Here is a 24,002-nt window from a genome sequence, read left to right as displayed (position 1 = left end):
ATGCAGGACTGAGTTATGGACATTCTGAGTACTCAGAGACCGCAGAAAAAAAGAGAGGAAATAGGGACAAGCTTGACCTTCTCTATATTCTGTGACCTCACCATATGCAAGAATCATCCTGGGCCTGCATGGGCACTAGAAGCAAAGGACTACAGAAAAAGGCTGGAGGCTCAAGGGGTATTTTCAGTTTCTTTCATTTTTACAAAAAGCACCCTCTTGCCTCAACCACTGTGGCGCCTCAATTTACAAATGCTCTAACTTTAGAGCACTTAAGTTTCAAAGACACAGATCCTATGAGGCAATTTGTGCCTGATGGAGATTCCAGGCTTGAGCCCTGGGAGTGAAAGGGAAAGGGAGCAGCGGTGGAAGCAACGGTTTGGGAGATTAAAACTAGACACAGTTGAGTCTGATGGCGGTGGCACATGCCTGTGAATCCAACACGGGAGCGGCTGAGGCAGGAGGACTGCTGTGAGTTTGAGGCCAGCCTGGGCTACATGAGTGAGTTCAAGGTCAGCTGAACTACATAGTGAGATCCTGTTTCCAAAAACAAAATGACAACAATAACAACAAAAACTGGAGACACTTGTGAAGGGAGGGTTAGAGAAGAGGGTGAACAGAGAACAGGGTTTTTTGCAGGACAAAGATATGAAGGCATTCTTCTCTGGGCTCTATTCCACTCTTAAAACTGGAGCATGGGCTCTTCTTTCCCAATATGTGGACTCTTCCTGTGATTTACTTCCGGCTCCACATTTTGGCAGGCTTCCTGCCCCCATAAGCAGTCAAAGAGGAGGCTGGGGTGGAATTTCACAACTAAAAAACAATCGTCCTTTGATGCTGCCACCTGGGGCCTTGGGGCCCCTCCTCCTCCCATCAACCATTTGGAAGGTGAGGAGGACCATTCCTAGGGCTGTAGAAGGGAGGGATCCACTATCAGCCCCTATATTCCAGTCTGAGATGTAGCTGCAGGGTCAGGCTGAAGCCGGAGCACAGGCACAGGCTTACACACAGGCTAAGGCGGTCTGAGGGTGTGGGTGCCTATCTCTTGCTAAACTCTGTACGCACCTATGATGCAGCCCCACCCTTGTGAGCTGCACACTCCAGAGCAAAAGCCTGGAGCCCGGCTTAGTCTGAGAACTGGGTCACCTCTGCATCTTTCCTGGGCAGGATTCCAGAAACAGTCAGCCACACTGTCATCTGGGAAGGAGCCTTACCTGTGGGGGAGGGGAGTAGATAGCCACAGGGCGCAAGACTGGCTGAGAAAGGCAAAGGTAAGAGAGAGAAATCCCTGGCTCACCAGGCCAGTCTCTTACCCTGCTGTCCATGAAGAATTACAGGCTAGCAGGCTAGCCAGTGCCCAGCTGCATACATTTCCCTCCAGCACATTTCACTGTTGTCTCACCCTGCCACCCTGTAGGCCAGGTGTGGCTGCAGCTGGGGTGGCCCGACTTTGCTCCCATTCTTTTACAGATGGGAAAAAAAAAGAAAAAAGAAGAAAACTGTGTGTAAATTTCCCATTCTGGCTCTGAAATACACTCCCTGTTCTGCCTCTCTGGGATGCAGAGAAGAGCAGTCAAGGGGCCTGACTTGGCCTGCAGCAAGTTGACTACCCCAAGATGCACATCTTTGACCCTGGCTGCCTTGAATAGACCCGGCTCTGAAACCATCCCAAGAATGTCTGTCAAACATTTTCTTAGGTCCCTCTAAAGGCCCCTGCAAAACAGGACTGTGCCATGTGGCCTTTCCCCTGATTTTGCAACCACAGAGTGCACAAACCTACACCCACTCTCATACCTCTACCAAGTGTTTCCAAGAAGAATGCTGTCTGTGAGGTGAGGCCATCTGGGAACTTCTCTCTTCCTTTTCATTCATAAGATTCCTACCAACCACGTCGGGTTAGGACACTGGTATCCTGGCCACAGTTTCCCCTTGTCAAGTGGCCTCTTTGCTTGGCCCAGATGACACATTTTCTCATTTGTATCAGATCCAATTACTATTTGAAATGCAATATTTGATTTCCAAGTAAACCACATGCACACACTCACACACTTTTAGGAGGCCTTTATTAAAAATTAACAAAGTCCTTGGCCATTGAGTTTGCAATTACCTTGTCCCTAGTTGCCTCCAGCAAATTTAAGAATTGCAAACTCCAAGAAAGAGTACAGCCTGGGGCAGAAATCAGCCCCTACTCTCCGGGTGGCAGGAACCTGAGCAGCCCCTCCTAAACTACTGCCCCAGGATCTGCGCTGAGGCCGGGTACAACCAGGTCTCAGGAGGGAAAGAGATCTGTGAGGACGGCGTGGTGGTGGTGGTGGTGGTGGGGTGGATCACACCGGGCATCCACTTGGCAAGAGTCAGAGCGCCCAATGGAGGGCGATTCGGTTGAGTAGATGGGGGAAATTCTGCAGATTTTTTCGAACCCAGATTCACATTTCCTGCGGGAACAGCTCTTTAAAGGACTGGCGAAGGTGTTTGTAAACAATAAAAGTGCAATTCAAAGGTTGCCGCTGGGGGTGAAAACGTCAGGGTTTAAGGAGGAGGTCCTGAGGCCCTCACCGCCGGAAAGGTCGCAGGCCAACGAATGTGAATGAAGTTTTTGCGGTCGTCCAGTAGGAGCCGTGCCCCCTAGTTTTAGGGGTGACAGGTGAAAGCGACGCAGGAATGAGGATGGATGGCAGTCTTGGGCCGTGTAGGATTAAATCGTCCCCGGCGGCTCCGACAGTGAGGCTGGGGGAGGGGGTACCGCGCGACCCTGAGCCCCGGGCCGCCGGGACCGAGATCTGGGCCGATCCAGTGCCACCAGCGCCGCCTCTCGGAGAAAGGCGGGGGCCAGAGGGGGAGTGAGAGGAGGCGGAGGGCGGAGGAGGGCGGCGCGCCGAGAGGTTATTTGTGGTTCGCTTTGATCCCGAGGGGGAACCTGAAACTCTCACATTCCTGGCATAGCTGCCGCCTCCACCGCGGACCGACCCTGGGGCTGCGCGCTGGGGCGCGAGCAGCCAGAGCGTCGGCGCTGCTGCGGAGTGCGCACCTCCGCCGCTGAGCCGAGCTGGGCGAGCAGGGCTGGGACGTCCAGGCTGAGCGAGCCAGGCACCCGCGGCCCGCAGCGGTAAGCAGGGCCGCTTCGCACTCCACAGGGTCGCTGCCTGCGAGTGCCCGGGAACCCGCGCCTGGCCTGTCTAGAAGCCAGAGCTCGGCGCTGAGCACTCGTCCTCTGGGTGCATTGTGCGCTTTCGAGGTGGCTGCCGCGGCAAGCGAGGGCCGCTTTCCTAGGGAGTACCGTGCGGTGCGCTTGGGGCTGGAGTCTGGAAGGCTCGCAGGTCCCCCGGGGCTGGAGAGCCCCCTCGGAGGGGGCAGATTCAGAGAGCGCAGGGAGGTTTCGGACTGTGGGTCGCGCTTGGGGGGCGTGGAACGCGGCTGCAGGCGCCTCGTGGGGTTCAGGCCGTAGGGCCAGGGCCCTCGTAACTAATTTGGCTAGGCGGGGGTGGGGTACAGGTGTCTTGTGTCCCCCACTGGTCCAAGAATTCCTCTTTGTCTTCCTCGGAAAATCCTCTCTGGAGCCACGAACTGGCTCTCACTTAGAAAGAATGCAGCCTGCTGTCCAGTCCGGTGACGTCAGCGCTGGAGTATTTGGAAAACAAAGAGAGCTGGGAGGGAGCGAGGGAGGTGGACCCGCGACGCTTAAAGACCTCTCCCGGCCGCGGACTACCCTCCCTAGCTCGCCCGATGTGTACTGGCGTCTGCCGGGGCTCCGAGCCGCCCCAGATCGAGGCAGGGCGGGACCCTTGGCCGGTGTGATCTGATTTGGACACTATCTGTGGTTCCTTCGGCGAGCGCGAGCACAGGCGAGCCTGGAGGTCCGCGCTTGCTTGGCAAGGTGGTTTTCAGAGGGCGCAGCGCGCTCCCTCGGTAGAGGCGCACTGCTCTGGTAAGGGAAACCGAGTTTAATAACGGCTCAGACCTCCGGTATCTGAAAGATTGTGGATTTCAGGGACTTGACTTAGACAGATTTGCGACGAGAGGCCTTGGGGACTTGCCTATCTATCCGCCAGTCCTGGCACACTGTTGGCGCGCCTGGAATCTCTCCGGAAGGTTCTGCATTCTTTCTCGCCGCTCGCGTATCCTCCTCAGCAGGAGTCAGCTCAGACAGTGATTAACTTAGGAAATGCCCCGCAGATGAAACTCCGTGCGAGTTGACTCCTGGTTGTTTGTTTTGCCCCTGGTACTGGAGTATGGGGGGGGGGCGATGATCGCGTGCAGGCTCGTCCCCACCCCCCACCCCATCTGGGCAGCTGGAGGCCTGGGAGTGGCAGAGTGGATTGGGCATGGCTGCTATGCCAACATGCCAAGCCCAAATGCAGGCAGAGCACCAGGGCTAGTTCTGTGGCAGAGAAGAGGCCACATTCCCCGCTCCCTACACCTTTATACACACAGGGTCTATGGCAGCGTGGATTTTGCTTTGTTCTTCCCTGGATCTCTGGTTTAGAGCGTTATGTTGGCGGAAGCTATGGAAATGAAGCTAGCTGAGGGAGGTGGGCAGTTTCCCAGGCCACGAGCCATTGGGAGCCCAGGCGTAGAAGGGAGCCACTTCCTTGGATATGGTCTCCCCAAATCTTAGGCTCACAGTTCTTATGCTTCAGACCTGTAAGGTTGTTACTGATGTTAAGAAAGATACTGAGCGTCCATCCTGCATGTTGCTAGTGGGCTTTTCCAGGTAGCAAGTGTGTGCAGAGTGGGGATAATCATAATTAGAACGACATGCCCTTCTTTCTCCTGGCTTATGTGCTGTTTCTGTGAGCACTCTAGATGCTGGCTTGCTAGCCCTTTGCCTCAACTCACAAAATCATTGTCCTATTGTATGCGACTTTGCTTCTTTTCATCCCTTTTCACCAATTCAGATGCAGTTTCTACCTCTTCTCGTTCACTTTGCACAAGAACTGGCAAGGTCACCCACAACAGGGAGTGCCAGGCTCATTTTATAAGCAACCTTTGATTAAGCGATGCCGAGGGGGCTATCCTCCAGGAGTCCTCTGGGTCAGAAAGAGCAAGAGGAGCCAGTAGACTGCTCGTGGGAACAGAGGGAAGTACACTGTATCAAGGCTGGCCACAAGGCATCTTCATTCTGTCTGGGAGCTGTCTGCCCATGCTCCTATGAGATTAGTTCATTTATCTCGAGGTTAGTTCATTCTTTAAATGGGGACCCTGATGATTTCTGGTCTGGACAGCTGAGTGGTTAGATCTGAGCTAAGCTGGTCATGGAGTCATCCATGAAGATGTTTGCTGGGTGGCTGACTTCAAGGGGCTGTGGTTTCTGTTAGATTACTTTCTGGTTTGCTGTCATAATTCTCTAGGATTAGTAAGTCTCCATGAATGTCATTACAATGATAATCACCTGCCAAGGATTTACAGTTTATCAGGAGCTCAACAGTTATTGTGTCTTTTAAAGCCCGATCTTGTGACAAGAAGTAGCATGCTTTTTTAAAATGGAGAAACTGAGACTTGGAGGTTAAGTAATTTAATTAATGGGGGCAGCATTGGTAGTTGAACCCTCGATTGTGTGAAACCCACTATCCCAGCCTTCCTCTGGACCACTGATGCTTGCACCTGGACTGTTATGGAAGATTGTCCCCTTTCTCATGTGCTTCCATTGATTTCTCTTCCTCTTTTTCTGTCTCTCTTTCTCCCTACAGGTGCTCTGGGTTCAGGTGCCTGCTGGCCATTGCCTAGGAAGGTGTCTGTAAGCCAAAGAAGCATGAGGACGCTGGAAGACTCTTCTGGGACAGTCCTACACCGCCTCATCCAGGAGCAGCTACGCTATGGCAACCTGACAGAGACACGCACGCTGCTGGCCATACAGCAGCAGGCCCTGCGGGGTGGGGCTGGAGCTGGGGGCACTGGGAGCCCACAGGCCTCCCTGGAAATCTTGGCACCTGAGGATGGTCAGGTGCTACAACAGGCCACCAGGCAGGAGCCCCAGGGCCAGGAGCACCAGGGTGGTGAGACACACCTGGCAGAGAACACCCTCTACCGGCTGTGCCCGCAGCCCAACAAGGGTGAGGAGCTGCCTACCTATGAGGAGGCCAAAGCCCACTCGCAGTACTATGCAGCCCAGCAGGCAGGGCCCCGGCCACACGTCGCAGAACGGGATCCTCGTGGGGCCCCAGGAGGTAGCCGCCGGCAGGACGAGGCCCTTCGGGAGCTGAGGCACGGCCATGTGCGCTCGCTGAGTGAACGGCTCCTGCAGCTGTCCCTGGAGAGGAACGGTGCTCGAGTACCCAACCACATGAGCTCTTCTCACAGCTTCCCCCAGCTGGCTCGAAGCCAGCAGGGCCCGCCAGCCCGGGGTCCTCCCGCTGAGGCCCAGGAGCCCCGTGGACCCCCATCGCAGTACCCACACGTTGTACTCCCTCATGAGACTACTGCTGTCATTGACCCACGGTACCGTGCTCGAGGCAGCCCGCACTTCCAGCATGCTGAAGTCAGGTAACTACATCCACTGTGGCCTTCAAGCTTTCCTGCAGTGTAGTGTCCTGGAGAGGGAAGCCTCAGTCTCCTCTCCTGGCAAGGAATCCAAGCCAACAAGATCTCTATGGTTCTCCATCCCTCCTAACTTCAGAGGCTGTCTAATAAAACCTAACCCCCTCTTTCCTTGAAAGGAGAGCTGAAGGCTGGCAGAAAGGGGGGCTTAACCTAGATCACAAAGAAGTCAGCATCATCGCTTTGGTTCAGCAGTAGACACTACTGCCTGCTTAGGAGGAGTGTCAAGTAACTAGGGTCCTAGGAGATAGGATTTGTAGCAAGGATTGGAGGTCAGATTGCAGAAGGAACTTTCAAAAGACAAAGAATGAGAGCTGTTACCTTACTGCTCCCAGGTAGAAAGAAGATGTGTGACCTCCCTGGAGATTTTGGTTTTGATTCAGTAGACTGAAGAACCAGGTGCCTGCCCTAGAGACCACTCTTTGTCAGAGCTGTCCTGTAGCTACTGTTCATTTTCTTTTATGTTTTTCCATGTGCCTGTAGCTAGTAGTACAAGAAGAGGCTGGGTCCAGGTGAACTCCTTTCTGTGGAGGCTCAGGAGAGATTGTTAGTGTGATTCTTTGAGTACGAAGGGAAGCCATGAGAGGATGACAAGGCTGATAGTGGCTGCCTGTAGAGAAAGGGATCGGAAGGCCTGAATAGAAGAAAGGGACTGGGAAGGAGGAAACCATAATATTGCAGAACTGTGGGTTCCCGGATGAGACTCTGCCTCCATCACCCCTCACTCAGGCTCAGCACCTTCTACAGAGAGGCTGATGCATCCATCACGGTTGCATCTTCCCTTGGGGGCATCCAGGGGCCCCCACAAGAGGGGCCGTGGATTCCTTGAACTCCCTGCTGCGGCTCAGGGTCTGATTCTCTTCACCCTTCCTGAGTCTTCATTTAGTCATTCACCTTCCCACCGTTTGGCCTCTTCTGAGGAAGATGCCTTTCCTTGCTCTCAAGAAATGAGTAAGTAGTGTGACAGCGTCAGTGTGGAGGAGCCCGGGGGTGAGGCCTCATGGGCTTGGTCCAGCTCCAAGCCCTCCAGATTCCCACTTCATCTCTCTTTTCAGGAGTGGTCAGGAACAGTTGTGGAAGCCGAGTTGTAGTTTCTTCTTTTGGACCAGCCCTGGTGAACCCTGTCAGGAAGTGATAATATGGCAGGGAAGTAGACTTCAATGCAGAACAAACAGGGAAGCCGGGGGAGCCAGGGAAAGGGAAAGCAACTGTGGCAGGAAAGGAGATGCTATTCTTCCTTGCAGCTAAGTCATCCTCAAAGAATGTTGCTGTGTCTGCCTGGCCCCATGCAGGGGCAGCAGGTTTCAGAAGCTACCCTGAGAATGGCCACATTAGCTGAGAAGGCAGTTTGGACATTCCACGGGGCTCTGCCCAGCTGTCACCCAGAGCCTTACTTTAGGTGGCAGGGAAATGCACCTGCTGCTTTCCCTTTTGGCTGACAAATGAAGACTGTTGGGTGTCAGGGACAGGGACGTGAGCCTAGGGTCTTAATGAGAACAGAGGGAGCCCTAGGCTGTAAGAGTGGTGTGGGTGCCGAGCAGATGGGCCCAGGAGTGGCACTCAGTTTGTACGGGCTTCCAAAAAAGAAAACTTCTTTATGAAATGAAAGCAGTGGTGACGTTTAGAGTCATAAGACCCTTCAAAGGCCCTGTGACTTCCCGTGTCTCTGTCTTTGCTCCTTCCTTCAACCCAGAGCCTACCTGTTATACCTGTGCCAGGATCCACTTGAACTCTGCAGTGTGCTACCCCAAAGGTGGTCTCATACTTCACACTTGGAGTCCACCCAGGTCCTTGAAGAGCTGAGCTGCCCTGCATTCCCCAGCTCTTACTTGTGAGGCTGGAGACCCCCTTGATACAGCGGCCGGATGGCCACACTGGGTGTGAGACCCTTGCTGTAGGTCTAACAGCTGGAGCTGGGATTTGAACCTTTATGCAGCACGCTGTTAACCTGACATCTGTCTTACTGCTGTCACCTTAACCACAGCCCTTTAAGAACATTTTGGGAGTTGGGGGGATGGGTATCAGACCTGGAGAGTGGGCAAAAACGAGTGTGCTGCTTCACTGGACCTGTAACAGACACAAAGTAGCTGCTGGGTGCATCCACCCAGCTGTCCTGGAACTTTGGAAGGCTCTTGATTTAGTTATGGGTTTAGTTTAGGCTCTTGGTTAGCTTCTAGGACCAAAAAGAAACTTCTGTTGTTTAGAAAGCTCAAGGGTGCGTGTTTTAAAATGTCTTATTGGAGCAGTGGTTCCTGTGAAGCCTACCCACGCTGGCTTAGGGTGATTCCCAAGGCCTTAACCCTGGTGACGCAGGGCATGACATCTTGACATTTGTCCCCTGCAGCCCAGCTATCTGGCCCTTGAATCTTGGGGAGCCTTGGGCAGCCACCATTTGGGAAGGGACCTTTCCACTGGTCAGTAACACTGGAGAGGCAGAAACCGGAGTGAACAGTGTGTTAATATTAGCTGTGGGGGTCTGTGAGCTCTCTGAGTGTCTTGTCTTCTATTCCCCAGGATCCTGCAGGCCCAGGTACCTCCTGTGTTTCTCCAGCAGCAGCAGCAACAGTACCAGTACCTGCAGCACCCCCAAGAGCACACTACACCCCCACATTCGGCTGTTCTCAGTCATGGCCCACTGGCGTTGGAGGGCCCAGCAAGTGCCCAGGCCTCCTCAGCCACATCAGGGAGCGCCCACCTGGCCCATATGGAGACTGTGTTGAGGGAGAATGCTAGGCTGCAGAGGGAGAATGAGAGGCTGCAGAAGGAGCTGGAGAGCTCTGCAGAAAAAGGGAGCCGCATTGAAAAGGTAGGCTTTCCGGGATCCCAGATGGGGTGGGAGAGCAGGGCCCTCCAGGGGCTGATGGAAGAGTGGGGAGGCAGAGGAGTGTGAGAGCCAGCATCTTGCTGGATTTCTCTTTCTTGATCACCTCCATCCCCCATCATTCCTCCTGCACCTCCCCAGCTGACTCCAGACAGCTGGGGAACAGCCGAAAGGCCGCCAGAACAGGCCTGGAGCATGAGCAGTTGCTGGCCAGTGGCAGTTAGAAAGAACTCATTCACCAGGTCCCTGCTCACTCACACCCTGGCCCTGCACATGGCCCCTCCCTTGGACACCTCCCACAGAGAGCTCTTTGTGTCCCCCACACAACAGCCCGTCTGTTCCAGGCCAAAGAGAAAGTCCCTCCTCTTGGGGGGAAAAAAAAGTGACTTGTTGGCATGGCAAGCCAGCTAGGAGCACGTGTGGGACCTGCAGCAGCCAAGTGGGAGGGGCAGTTGGGACCAGGGTGGCCCTCATCGTGGACAGTGGCAGATGGGGAAACAGAGACTCCAGACAGCTACTTGGGCTTAGGTCTGGGGCTCCCTTCTTTGGTGCAGGCTTACAGTTGTGAGCTGAGTTTAAGCTTTTAGCAGGTAGACTCAGGGCCTGCCCATCATGCTGGGTATGGGTCAGACCACCCAGAACATGACCACGCTGGCCCTCTTGGGCTCAGATTTCTCAGCAAACACCAGCCAAAAGTAAACTGCTGCTCTCTGGACAGCGGCCACAGAAAAGCTGTGTGCAGTTGCCCTGGAGGCAGCCTCTTGCTGAGTTCCTGGCCAGGGTACAGTCAGCATCTGGTCCATGGGGCAGCAAATGGGACCCCTGCCTGGTCTCAGCAATCTGGCCTTTCTCAGGAGGCTGCAGGCTCCTGACCATCCCACTAGATCCACTTAGGTTTCATGCTCCCTTGTTTTTCCTCTCTTCTCCCTTTTTTTTGGTATGGAGTGGCAGATCCACCTGGGATCACTCCCTAGGAGCCCTGTCCCTCCTTCAGCTCTGCTTGTGCTTCTTGCAGCTGGAGAGTGAAATCCAGCGGCTCTCTGAAGCTCATGAGAGCCTCACCAGAGCCTCTTCTAAGCGTGAAGCCCTGGAGAAGACCATGCGGAATAAGATGGACAGTGAGATGAGGCGGTTGCAGGACTTCAACCGCGATCTTAGAGGTGAGAACTGGGCACTCAGGTGAAGGCTGTGACCATCTGCAGAGCTTTGCTGTTGGAGGGGAAAATCTCAAATCTCTGTTCTCTGCAAACTTAAGTGCACATTGACTGCAAGGCTGGGCTGAGTCTCTCTGGGGGACACCATGATACAGAGATGCTTGTCTCTGTGTCCTGGGCCTTGGAGCACCTCAAGGAGTCCCCAGCATGTCCCAACAAAGGGTGTTTCCTCCTGGTTGGCTAAGTTGGGCCTTCCTATGAGCCTACCTCCAGCTTGGAGGATGCAGCCCCATCAACGGTGCCCCAGGGAAAACTCCAGGCAGGTAACATCATCAGACACTAAATAAAATATCTATCCTTCATTTGAAACAGAGAGATTGGAATCTGCAAACCGCCGCCTGGCAAGCAAGACACAGGAGGCCCAGGCGGGTAGTCAAGATACGGTGGCCAAGCTGCTTGCTCAGAGTGAGTAAGGGTCCTGCTAAGAAGGAGACCTCAGTGGTCCCTCTGGACAATGGGGTGGTCCTCTCCCTTGGAAGCAGAGCTATAGACAGAGGTTTACTGAATGGCTACTTCATGCCCAACACCAAACTAGACCTGGGGGTTGGGGTGTGGCTTCCAAAAGGGAGTAAGATCTGGTTCTGTATTTGTTGGAAAAGCAGTTGATACATGCTGGAGAGCTGAGAGGTGGTGATTGGCTGAGCTGTGATGCTGACCATCAGTGCAGGGTTGTCTGCTGTAGAGTGAATGCAGGTGGGGGCGGGGCTGGAAACTGGGAGAATGAAGAATCAGAGTTTCCTGGGGAGTCCAGGCCACAGAAAGGCTGGAAATGGTAATATGAGATGCTGGGAAACCTAGTGGTGCTGGGCTATAGCAAAGCTACCAACAATCCAAAGAAGGGGCTCAGGAGGCTTCTCTAAAGGGGGATTCAAGGTCATTCTTGAAGGACAGATGAGTTCACTGTCTGGTCCACTCCTCCCTCCTTCTCTCATCCATTTGTTCTTTAGACTTGGGCTAAGCACCTGGCAAGCATTTTAGCAGAGGGAGAAAACAGGCCCAGGAAATGCAAAGAAGGTCAAGAAAACAGGGAGGAGCATGAAACAGAAGCATGCCATCAAGAGTGTTCCGTGACCCCAGAGACTAGTAATGAGGAGGTCTTTGGTGGCCTGGGAGACCTGTGGGGCTAGGGGGATTGAGAGCAATTAGATGGCTCCAGTGGAGGGGCATGGAGGGGCTGGGGGCACAGACGGGATCCTGAGCTCAGCAGCAAGAAGAGTCCCACAGGGTGGGAATGGTTGGTTTCTGGGTAAGATGGCTTTAGGAAGGAACCCATCAGAAAACCTATTGTGAGTGGTACTGAGTGCCCAGAAGCAGCGTGATGGCCCAGTCTGACTGGCATCACCCCTTCTTCCTTCCAAGAGGACTCAACCCCCTCAGTACCTGCAGGGGTTGGCGATGGGGCAACAAAGACCAAGGGAGATTGACAAGGTTGGCAGGAAGAGGTAGGCTAGCCTGGCCTGGCTGAATAAGGTGCTCCCCCCCCTCCCTCCTCTCACCAAGAGTCCCTGAAAGGGACGATGGAGGGCCAGTGCAGCTCTGGAAGTTACCTTAGGGATCTGAAAGCTGCAGCTGGTCTGCTAGGCATTTGGGGGGGTTGCTCTGCGGGGGGGGGGGGCAGGGCTTTTAGGGCCTGAATGCCAAAGAAAGGAAGTGAAGGGGGGGCGGTTTCTGGAAGCCAGCGAAGGGGAGAGGAGGGTGAAGGGGAATGGGAGGAGGCTGTCCGGGAGGCGTTTCCGCTCCCTGGGGAGCGAGCAAGCGCCAGGCTGTTCTTGGCTTCTCGCTGGGGCCATTAATCTCGCAGGCAGCGGCGGGTGACCTGGATGCCTGGCATTCCTGAGCCGCCCGGCTGTTCCGCTCCCGGCCGGCCCCCCGCTGCTCCCGCCCCCGAAAGGCGCCCTTCGGCCCGCCGGGCTTTGGGAGGAGGCAGGGCAAGCACTACGGCAGACAGGGACTGGCTGTCTTCTTACGCGCCGCTCTCAAGCGGCCTACCGGCCTAGTGGCAGCAGAATCGTGGCCCCCAGCTCAGCCTCCCAGCTCTCACGGGGCACCTTAGAGGTTGTAGGAAGCTACAGGAAGCTTCTGCTAGCAGAAGGCTGGGTCCCCCTGCTAGCTCCACCGTCGAAGGCTAAGGGAGCTCCAGGAATTCTCAGGATGTCTGGTTGACCTTTTTTGTTCTTGATGTCAGGCAGCACCAGTACTTTGAGTGCAAGTGGGGATTCTGAAGGCTGATTACTCCCTCTCCTCCCTTGTTTTCTCACTTGGTGCCTCAGGTTCCTGGACTACAGTCTAGGGACAGTGTTCTGCTTCCTGGTTATGCTAACGCACAGATTCTGAGTCCAAAATTGCCTGCTCCCACCTCCCATTGACTGAATATTAAGGGTCCATTTCTTTATCATTACCCTTTCACATCTTTTCCCTCCATGCCAAAGAACAAAGCCAGCCAGCCTGCAGAGTTCCAGAGTAAGTCAGGGTTATCTCTGTGACCTCCCTTTCTTGCCCTGAGACAATGAATCCCCTTTCTGCCTGCTAAGGGGACTGTTGAGTATGACAGGTTCACACAAGGCCTGAAGATTAAAATAATTAACATCCAGTTCCTCAGCTTGCCACAGGCCAAGGTTGCAATAGCCAGTGAGTACTGTTTGGGTGGCACAGTACAGAATGATTTCTCTGTAACAGAAAAGTCTGCAGGATCGGAGTACTGCTCAGACACAGGTCCATGAGGGGGACCCCACAGCCTGTTCCTTTCCTTCTCTCCAGCAGAGCAGTCAGCCACTCCTCAGGGGACCAGTCTGAGACTTGTAGAAGGCAGGGCTTGGAGGTGAACTTAGCTTAGAGCTTGAGCTGAAGAACCTTGTGATTTGGAGAGTCTCTAAGTAGGGTTCTTTGGGCCTTTTTTATTTTTTGAGACAAGCTCTCAATACTGTAATTCACAGTGATCTTGAACTCGCTATGTAGCCCAGGCTGGCCTCAAATTCATCAGGATTCTCCTGCCTCGGCCTCCTCCTCAGTGCTGAGATTATAGGACATGTACTCCCATATCCAGTTTGCCGCTGGGCCATTAATAAGATTTAAAAGTCAGGATAGCTGGAATCTCAGACACTAATCTTTGGACCAGAGTCTTTCTCATACTGTGTTGTAGAGTTTACTTACATTCCTTCATGAGGTTGATTGAACAGAAGTGTGGCACTTAACGGGAATAGCCTGGGTTTACAGAAGAAACCCTGGAGCATGTACTGGGAGGGAGGCCTGTAGGGGCAGGCGTCCCACGCTGTAGGCAGTCAGGCAGCCTTCAGAATTGGGCCAACATGGGCTTGCCTTTGGCAGAAGCATCCATTCTCTTTTTAGGTTTCTTCCTCTATGGGGTGGGGTGAGGGCATAAATTCTACCTGGAGAGGCTGGAGGATTCGGGGAAATCAGAGGTGGGGCAGCACAAGGTGCTTCTTTTCGTCCTACCTTATCCTCCCACTAGAACGCTGACCACGTCACAGTGAACCTAAGCTTCGATGATTTTCTTATCTATAAATGGGAATCACAGTCCTCCCTGACTTCTAGTCATTCGAAGGCTCAAGGAAAGCAATGGCTGTATTTTGGAGATGGTGACACCTGGCACAATTAGCAGTGTCCCCACAGAGAGGTGGTGTGGCACAGTTGCTACCTCAAGGGTCCTGTTGCTCCCCCCCCCCTTCATTTCTTTCTCTCCTGAGACATACGGTTGAACACTGTAGCTAACTCCTAGGTTTCTAGCGGGTGAGAAGTTGTCAGTGCACAGCCTGGCAGGTGGAGCCAGTGAGGGTGGTCACCATCACTGACGAGGCCTCCTCCTGCCCGCAGGCTATGAGCAGCAACAGGAACAGGAGAAGCTGGAGCGCGAGATGGCGTTGCTGCGTGGGGCCATTGAGGACCAGCGGCGCCGGGCAGAGCTGCTGGAACAGGCTCTGGGCAACGCGCAGGGCCGGGCAGCACGTGCAGAGGAGGAGCTGCGCAAGAAGCAGGCCTACGTGGAGAAGGTGGAGCGGCTGCAGCAGGCACTTGGGCAGCTGCAGGCTGCCTGCGAGAAGCGGGAGCAGCTGGAGCTACGTCTTCGGACGCGCCTGGAGCAGGAGCTAAAGGCCCTACGCGCACAGCAGGTGAGCTGGGCAGGTCTGTGAGGGGACATAGAACTGGAGCAGCATCGAAGGGGCCGGCTTTCAGGACCCTTGGAGCCCCTGCTCAGACCTAGGTGCAGCACCTTCCCCCCCAGAGAAGCGAAGGTGATTGATCTGTGTCTCACCTTTGCTGCCTGCTTCTGTTCACCCACTTGTCACAGCAAGGACTTTGCTGCTTGGCTTGTATCCAGGCTTGGGAGTCACCTGTCCTCAGCAGTAGCACAGGTTGGCATCCTTGATATGTAGAAGCAGTAGGCTGCTGTTTTGTGTAAAAGACTGGCCAGTTGTCATCTAGCTCTCCATAGACTAGGTTAGTCCCTAGTCTATGTTCGCTTGGGCTTCTTTTTTTTTTTTGTCTTTTTCTTTTTTATCGGTACCAAGGATCGAACTCACGACTGCCTGCTTGCAAGGCAAGCCCTTACGCCGCTGAGCTAAATCCCCAGCCCCCTCGCTTGGGCTTCTATGTAAGCCTTTCTCAGTGTTTACAAACCAGATAGTTCTGTCTCCACTCCCACCCTGACCCTTCCCGCAGGGGTATTATGGAAGGCACTGCTGTTCCAGTCCAGAGAGTTTATTACAGGGCCTCCTGTGTACATGAGGTGTGCCCAACACCCCGGCCTCCATCTTGACATGATGCTTCTTGATCTGCAGAGACAGGCGGGCACCCCCAGTGCAGGCAGCAGCAACAGTGGGTCCCCAGAGCTCAGTGCTCTGCGGCTGTCAGAACAACTTCGGGAGAAGGAGGAGCAGATCCTGGCACTGGAGGCCGACATGACCAAGTGGGAGCAGAAGTATTTGGAAGAGCGTGCCATGAGACAGTTTGCCATGGATGCAGCTGCCACTGCAGCTGCCCAGCGTGACACCACTCTCATCCGACACTCCCCACAGCCCTCGCCCAGCAGCAGCTTCAATGAGGGACTACTGACTGGTGGCCATAGGCATCAGGAGATGGAAAGCAGGTTCGGCATGGCAGACAGGCCTGGGCCCCTAAGACACAGTGTCCAGCTTCTACCTTGTCCTTGATCCCCAGTAAACAAGTCCCTGTCCCCACTCAGCTCAGCAGTCTCTGCTTCACCTCTGTTCACCTCTGCTTCTGAGCTGACCCTGCTTACTTGGCACACCAAGAATTATAAGCATAGACTCTGGCTGTGCAGGTACTGGGGCATCTGGGTTCTACACCCCAGCCCTAGTATAGCCCTCCATGATGAGGGACATGTCTCTGCTATCTGTCATCAGTTCGTTCAGCTCCCACCCACTGCTGACCTGCTTAGGCAATGTGAGAAGGGCCTAGCACCCCATGTGCCCTGGCTCTGAGAGCATCAGCTCAACTCCAGGCCTGCATTGCAAGGGGAAGAAGGTCCCACTGGGCATTAGGGAGGGCTTTCAACTTCCACAAAGCGGGGAGGAGAGAGGCACTGACTCTGGGGCTGACCATATGGACATGGTCTCCTTCCTCAGGCTAAAGGTGCTCCACGCCCAGATCCTAGAGAAGGATGCTGTGATTAAGGTCCTTCAGCAGCGTTCCAGGAAGGACCCTAGCAGGGCTGCTCAGGGTTCCCTGCGGCCAGCCAAGTCGGTGCCATCCATCTTCCCAGTTGCAGTGGCAGGGACCCAGGGCTGGCAAGGACTCTCATCAAGTGAACGGCAAGCAGATGCTCCTGCCCGGCTGACCATGGGTAAGAAGGGGCTGGTAGTGTGGAGAGGGGAGTTTCTTTAGGGCGTGGGCACAGATTGCCAGATCTTTCCTCCCAGAACCAAGGCTCCTGGGAGACAGAACTTCCTGACTTGACTCCTTAGGAGTCTAGCTTTTGCTCTGGCGCAGTGGCCCTACAGCCTAGGATATCTTGCCTGGTGAAGAGTGTTAGTCCCATCTCCATGCATTCCGTCATCATAGACCCTCGCCACTGAACCATCCAAGTGAAAAAGGCAATATAAGGGGCTGGGGTAGGGTTCAGAAGCATTTAGCCTTAACAGAGTTGTAGGTCAGGAGGTGTCAGTAGGTCCAGTTCATTGGTGTATTCTTCATCCGGGCGCTATCTTGTAAGCCAGGCATTAATCAAACTCCTGCCTTCCCTACAGAGAGGACACCCACAGAGGAGCCAGTGGCTGCAGCCCCCCTCACTACGCACTCCAAACACGGGAGTAGAGATGGGAGCACCCAGACTGATGGCCCTGCGGAGAGCACCTCTGCTTACCTGGCACCGGAGCCCGACAGCCTTCCAGGCTGCAGCAGTGGGCTGAGGGCAGCCTCTCTGGGTGAGCCTCCACTTCTTCCTGACTTCTGTGCTGGGCGGTCTGCGGGTGTGCTGGGATGTGAGCCGGGACATTTGAGGCTCCTTCTCCCCAAACCCTTCCTGTTCACTGCTCATGTTTCATGGGGATTTCTGCATGGTGAGAGGTGAGGAGAGGTCTGGCTGGCCCCAATGTGAACATGAGAGCTGTTGGTGCATGAGTAGATGAGTTGGAAACTCCTAATCAAGATAGATCCCAAATTCAGAAGTACAGTGGCCCAGTGGAAGGCACTGTCTCTCCTCCTCCATCCTTTTCTTGCGTATTTCATTGTCAGTCTACATACCTAAGATACTGGAGCTTGTTGAGTCATCCCCCACGGCCCTGTGAGTTGGGAGACTGTTTAAAAGGAGTCCAAGAAGGAGAAATTTGAGAAGACGCCCTTTCTTCTTTTGCTCCCCCTTCACATTAGCTTCTGCATATTTGCCTGGGCCTCATGATCTCAGAAAGCCACAAGCATGAGAAGAATTCTGCAGCTTCCCTCCCTCTGGGCTCCCCTTGGCTTCTTTTAAGCCCTCTAGCTAGTCCAAAATCACAAACACGTCATCCACACTAGAGGGTGGTCTGGTCCGAGAGTTGAGAAGAAGCAGGGCATTATGCTTGGTTGACCAAATTGTGGGAACCTGGGCAGCCAAGGCACGGAAAGCTCGTGAAGATCTTTGTTTTAAAATTTTTTAAAGGGCAAGAATTTTAAAAACAGCAGTCTAGTGACACTCATGGCATGTACCTGCTTTCTTATCTCTCTCTCTCTCTCTCCCTCTCTCCAGACTCTATAGCTACATCCAGAGTCCAGGATATGTCAGATATGGTGGAGATACTGATTTAAGGAGGTGGTTCTTTGTGGACCCTGGATCATGCTCTCCCCTCCTCTGCCACCCAGCCATTCCAGCAGCCCCCGACTGCAGGTTCCACTTTCTCCAACCTTTGACCATCCAGTCCCAGGAGCTCAGGAAGGAGTGCTGCAGGAGAGAGGGGAGCTGAAAGCAACCAGCACCCCTGGAGATTCCGCTCAAAGCTACATTCCACCTGTGCCCATGGAGAATGCAGATTCACGCTTTCCCTGCCGTTGGGGTAGCAACAGAAAGCCCAGAAGGTATCGAAGCCCCCTCTGCCTTGCCAGTTGACATTCAGGCAAGGAGGGGAAGGGGATATGTTGGCTTGGGGAGCTGATTCCCAAGGATGGTTGCCCATGGGCACCAAGTGGGGTGACCAGGCCAGCCATGGTTTTTCTGGTTAAGTGTGATTCCTGTCAACCTCATCCACTCTTCAGCTCCTCAGTGCCTTCTTGGGAACACAAGACTTGAATCTTTTAGGGACTGTTGAGGGTGTGAATCTCTCAGAAAAGTCCCAGCTTCACCCCTCCCTTGGAATGGGTTGGGACTATTCGAGTGGATTGGGGGACAATGTGTGGTTTGTATATAATTCCCTTTCTTATGGCACAGAAGATGGTGGCATCTTGCTTGGTTCAGGTTGGGCTTCATGGGCCACGCTCACTTCTGTGCTACCATGCTTTCTGAAACTTTTGACTGGCTTCCCAGTTACTCCGCCTTCTCAAGTCCTTGGTCCATGAAGTCTGATTCATGGGATAATGGTTCTTTTTGTATGTGAAGACCCTGTCTTAAATGCTCATAGGATCTCCATCACTGGCCTTTTGAAGCTTCTGTCCCTGGGACATCCTATCATTTTGATGATAAACTCTGAGCCACATGAAATGAGCCACCACACACAGACATCTGCCGTGCCCGCCCATGTACGTGGCTGGCCCTGCCCAGCGCCATTTCTCTCTGAGGAAACTGGAGAAGTTGTGTTCTCATACATGTCTTTGTTCCCACCTGGAGGGACAGGGAAAGGGAACGCTGCTGTTCAAAACTAGTCAATTAGCTGCAAGACGTAACTCATATCATCCTCTGAGTGGAGCCTATATCAAAACAAAACATCCCCTGTGAGGCTGGCTCCTCAAGCTACCCAGCCCCAGTACTGAAGCCGGGCCAAATACTCAGAACAAGATGAAGGTCTCCCACCTGGCAGCCTGCAGCCACCGTGACTGACTTCTTAAAGTCTTGTAATTCAGCCCCAGGAGCAAGTGGGTGGGTTTTAGCAGTTTTGTCCTTAATGGTTTCTAGTTTTCCTCCAATCTTCGTTGTTGTGTGTTTTTCTTCACTGTTTGGAGATTCATTATGTGTTGTTTTATTCTCATGGTTCCCTGAATTTCCTCTTTAAACATTTGCATTTGCTGGACAATTGCATATTTTTTTTAAATTCCCCTTACCCCAGTTTAAAGCTGAAAAATACATTTGGTTCATGTGCATTGTTTACAAAACAAAAAGAAGAAAAAAAGGCAAAAAAAAATATTGTGAAAGGTGAAAAAAAACAACTTAATATATTTTGGATTAATATTTGGTATTTCTTTTAAAGTATTTTTTGTGCTGTGAATGTTTTCTGCCAAAGACCATGATGTGTGTCTATATGTTTAAGTTATCATAAATATTTAAAATGTAAACATGGCTGTTTTGTTATGCCACCCTGTACCAGGACTGCTGCTGCATTCCACTGGGTATAACAGTATTTTAATAAAAAAATTATTACGAGTGGTGTCTTTGCATGGGTGAGACTGTTTGCACTGACAGAAGGAAAGAACTGAGGGTCCTGCCCAGTCTCTTCAAGGATCCAAGGCACCTCAGCCCTCAGCCTCTGTGAAGCTACTTTAAGGAGAGTTGGAATGAGGGCACAGTTGCTTTTCTGAGAAAACATTTCTCAAGTTAGGAGAGAAAAGGCATGGTAAATAGCAGCCTCCCAGCCTCATCAACTTTGTCCAAACACTTTGACCACTACGCAGTGTGAGTGGATGTCCAAATGTGATATTATCCTTGTCCTGTCCTCCCCGCCAGCATGCAAGCTTTTCCCCTGACCTCTCAAGCCACTGGGCACCATGCGTGTTTTGCCTGGACAGGTGCAGAGGCATGTTCCTGTGCACGTCTCTTGGGCTGTAGCATCACCACTCTTTCCTGATGCTCAGGAAGGCTGCTATTCAAAGGAGAAAATGAGTCTCGATCTTGAATATCAGTCAAGATGCGGGTGGACAGTCAAAGCTGACTGTGAGGCAGGCTAGGAAGCAAATATTAGCAAATTAGCCCTATGAGCATAGGTGACGATCTTAAGAGCAGCAGCCGTGTTACTGAGTGAACAAGCTGGTACTCTAGAGAAGGTGTCCCCTGTGACAGCATTCATAGAAATGGAGGTTTAACAGATGGAAGACTTCCAGCAACTCTGCACATGGCAGTGGGTCTTACTGAATGGAGTGCTCAGCCAGCTCCCAAGCTTGCCTCCTGCTGCCTGGGCAGCTCCCACTGAGCCCTGGGCTGAGGGTTCAGCTGAGATGCAAAATGTTTCCTGTGTGTTTCCTTCGCACCCCCAAGTTCTTGTGCCTATTCCCTACTGGTTCTCTGCTAGGATATCCAAAACAAAATGCAGTGACTATGGCAGAGGATTCCAAAGCACTGACAGTAAGTAAAGAACTTCCTCTTGAGCTTCCCCTGACCCTGAGTGCCACCAGGGAGAGGAGTGTCACAGACACAGGAGCAGCAAACTGACGAGAGCTCCATCCCACTCCAGCACTTTAGGTCAGCGCCTTTCAAAGTGTCTGCATTCTGTTCCATTTACCCGTCAAGCCATCTCAGTATATTTCCTTGGCACAGACGGGGTGTGAAGAAACTGATTCCCTTGTGTACATGTTTGCGTATTTGTGCGTACACTTGCTTCACATTGTGCGTACACTTGCCTCATCGTGTGTCCCAGAAAAAGGTTCAAGGCGAACCAATATGTTCCAGCCAGTGTCCCTACAAGGCACAGGGGCTCTTCAGCCACGTGGTACCCACTTGGTCATCTCAACAGAAGACAGCTGGTTGCTCCGTGCATTTGAAAGTGCAGTTTAACCATACTCCAGAACCGGGGGGGAGCTGCAGACTGGCAGGACTGGGCAGGGCTTGGCGAGGGAGGTGTTTGTCCCAGGTGTCTGGACACCTGTGAAGGAATGGGGCCCAAACCAGAGCCTGAATGGCTCATCTTGGTCCTTCGGAGGCCAAGTTCCTCTCTAGGGGAAGGGGAAAGAGGCCTAACCTGCCGCTCTACCAGTTCCAAGGTAGCCCATGAACTCTGAATGGCTATTCCAGCCCCTTTCCTATCTTTCACCTCCTGGTTAATTGTTAATTAGTCTCCTGGCTTGCATAAGTGCCTGGGCACATAGAGCTTGTAAAAATAGCTAAGATAAGGGCAGCAAATCAGGGCCCAATCATCCAGAGATAACCAAAGCCACTTCACTGCCCCCAAGGACTGCAGCTGCCTTCTCTCCTAGCACACGTGAATACTTGTTCCTGAACAGCCCTTGGTGCATGGAGCTGAGCTCTTTGGAGCTAGTACAGAAACCCCAGCAATACACAGTGCCTTCCGGGACCCATTGTGTCTGTATCCAACACCTGCAGAAAGGGGCACAGTAACAATGAGAGGGTTCACATGCTATTGATTTACTCTTCCCCAGTGTGTGATTGATCAAGTGGTATTTTACACCACGTCACCACTTTAAGCCAGTGGTCAATCATGGGTTATCACCAAATGCCCCCCTGATGAGTTATATGGACACCATTCTCAGTGGTGTCCATATAATTCATATTTGACCCGGTGCATTCACACCTGTCGGGCTGTCATTTTCTGGGATGACACTTGCAGCTAACTTTCTGTAGCTCCAGCCTTCTTCCACCACCTTGGGCCTAGCAGCTCAACTGTATCTCTCCTGAGCTGCAGAGAACACATCTGTTCTGAACTAAAGTCTTCCACTACCCAACGTCCAGGGCTGCCAGGCAAGGGTCCTGATCAGGAGTTTGGAAAGGAGGCCAGTGAACTCTAAACCTCAAGATGCCTACTGTTTGCTCACAGTTTTCCAGAGTCAAAGGTCATAGGGGTCCAGCTCTGTGAGACCCGAAGCTTAAAAATTGGGCATGGCAATGTCTTCTTACCAATGGCTCCTTTTCAACTAAGCAAAGCCTCAGACTAACATCCACATACAAAGTGTCCCTTAGTCAACAAGCGCCATCTTCCGTAAAAGAAAGAATGCAAAAGGTTGACTATGAAATTAGTTCTAGAGTCTTATGAGAGGGCTGTGCAAGGGAGAGCTTCAAGGCATGAGCTCTGTTAAGCTTCACAGTAAATTTGCATCTGAGTATTGAGCATCACGGCTGCCAAAGGAATGAAGCTCTAGGAGGTACCATAGCTTGGTTTTCCCCCCTCCTTTCCCAGGTGAGGTTGATGCTGCAGTTCAATGAAGGTTTTATTTCTGGGCACCTGGTGGGAGGAGGTCACCATGGAGCCTGCACAGCCAGGCTGCACAGCTTGTGAAGGCCCAGACCTGCAGCTGGTAAATGCCTGCACCCTGCCTTCACAGATTAAGCAAACCTCCAGCCCCCAGCAGGAGTGGACGGGAGGCACCTGGACATCATCACTTGGCTGTGGTAGGAATGGTTCTCCTCTCCCCCAACAGCCATCAGCTTTCCATTATGAGCAAGCCAAATGCCATGATCTGTGCTCATCAAATGCTTCTCACAAGTCCAAAGGCTCCTACCTGGGGACACATCCCAGGAGTGTTGGGAAATACCACCGTCACTTCCCTGCTCAGGTCTGCCTCTTGCAATCAGTCTGGACTTCTTCCCTAGCTCCCATAGCCCCACCTAGACTCTCCACCACAGCCTGTGCTTGTTCAACACGCTGTGCTGTGAAAGCCTCCTAGCAGATTGCATCAAAGGCAAAAGCATCCGCATTCCTACCAGAGTGACTAATTGCGCAAGCCACAGTGAAGGGCTGCCCTGGAAACGCAGTAACTTTTAATTTGAAGAAAAAGTGAAAGAAGCCTCTTCCCCAAGAGTTGTTGTCTAAGGTTTGAGTTCTATGCCTCAGTACAGCTTGGCTTCTCTTTCCTTCAACCTCTCTCTAAATGGCCTTGCTGTTGCTTGTTTATTCATTCATTTGTTGGTTCATTCATTGATTCATCTGTTTTACAGATGCCTACTGAATGTCTTTCATGCACCCAACATGTGACAATAACCAAGGATATGGTAAAAAAAAAAAAAAAGGCAAATTATGTGTCCAAACATCTTTATGACCCTATGATTTGATCTTTTTTTTATCGGTACCAAGGATCAAACTCAAGACTGTCTGCTTGCAAGGCAGGCACTTATGCCACTGAGCTAAATCCCCAGCCCCTAAGATTTTATCTTTACATCCTATGCCAATCCTAGCATGGCAGTATGGGAAGTATTGAATAAATGAATATTATTGTCCCCATCTCTTTTTCTGGTTCCAAATCCCCTCATTCTCTTGCACATGAGCTGCCACACAGTAACTGGTGGTTGGCTCCGAGCACACTGAAGCCTGCTCCCCTCCAAGTTCTTGTGCATGACATTGCTTTGCTCTAGAATAACTTTCTCCTCTTGCTTCTCTGCACCTTGAAGTTCTCTTCCTCCTGGCAGTCTCATCTCCTCAACTTCCTTTATGTTCCCAGAGGACCATGAGTGGCAAGAAAGATTATGCTTGCTGACTAAGGGACGCTTTGTATGTGAATGTTAGTCTGAGGCTCTGTTTAGTTGAAAAGGAGCCATCAGTAAGACATAACTAACCTTTTAAATTGTACTGAGATTTACTTCCTGTCCCTATGCTGCAGTTTCTGGTGGCCCTGAACACTACCTGGACAGTAACTCTTGAGGGTATTTTGACTAGAGGCCTAACACCCTCCTCCTTGGGCAGACTCCACCATTCCTCAGAGGTAGGACAGATGAAAGGGATTCTGGGTGGAGTCTTCGATCAGAGAAGGAGAAGCTGAGCTGCAGGCTTGGGTCGAGGTGAAGACAAGTGGATAAGCAGGTGGCTGTTGGTGTGTGAGCTCTGAATTGGCCCTGCGGCATGGCTGGCCCCTGAGTCAGGCCCGTGCACTGGCAGTCACGTGGGTTTGGACCAGCC

The 24,002-nt window shown here is 52.6% G+C and overlaps 1 protein-coding gene across 2 annotated transcripts; it reads left to right on the top strand.

The window, feature by feature from the left end:
- The first annotated feature begins 2,966 nt into the window (after positions 1-2,966).
- On the top strand, positions 2,967-19,588 carry Amotl2 (angiomotin like 2). Of its 2 annotated transcripts, none has more exons than XM_003476732.5 (10): positions 2,967-3,103; positions 5,685-6,477; positions 9,046-9,337; positions 10,368-10,512; positions 10,879-10,971; positions 14,398-14,693; positions 15,363-15,670; positions 16,170-16,387; positions 16,791-16,967; positions 17,768-19,588. In XM_003476732.5, exons 2-10 carry the CDS (start codon positions 5,747-5,749, stop codon positions 17,824-17,826), a joined length of 2,319 nt encoding a protein of 772 aa, XP_003476780.2. In that variant the 5' UTR covers positions 2,967-3,103; positions 5,685-5,746; the 3' UTR covers positions 17,827-19,588. The 2 variants fall into 2 exon arrangements, with proteins under 2 accessions (XP_003476780.2, XP_013015342.2); XM_013159888.3 differs by lacking the exon at positions 2,967-3,103 and adding an exon at positions 3,564-3,922.
- The last annotated feature ends 4,414 nt before the right edge of the window (positions 19,589-24,002 follow it).

Source organism: Cavia porcellus, unplaced genomic scaffold (genome assembly GCF_034190915.1).
Source record: "Cavia porcellus strain 051 isolate PalLab524CR breed Dunkin Hartley unplaced genomic scaffold, mCavPor4.1 scaffold_5, whole genome shotgun sequence".
Lineage (NCBI taxonomy): Eukaryota > Metazoa > Chordata > Mammalia > Rodentia > Caviidae > Cavia > Cavia porcellus.
Note: the sequence above shows the minus strand (reverse complement) of the source record. Positions and strands in the feature narration are given on the sequence as shown.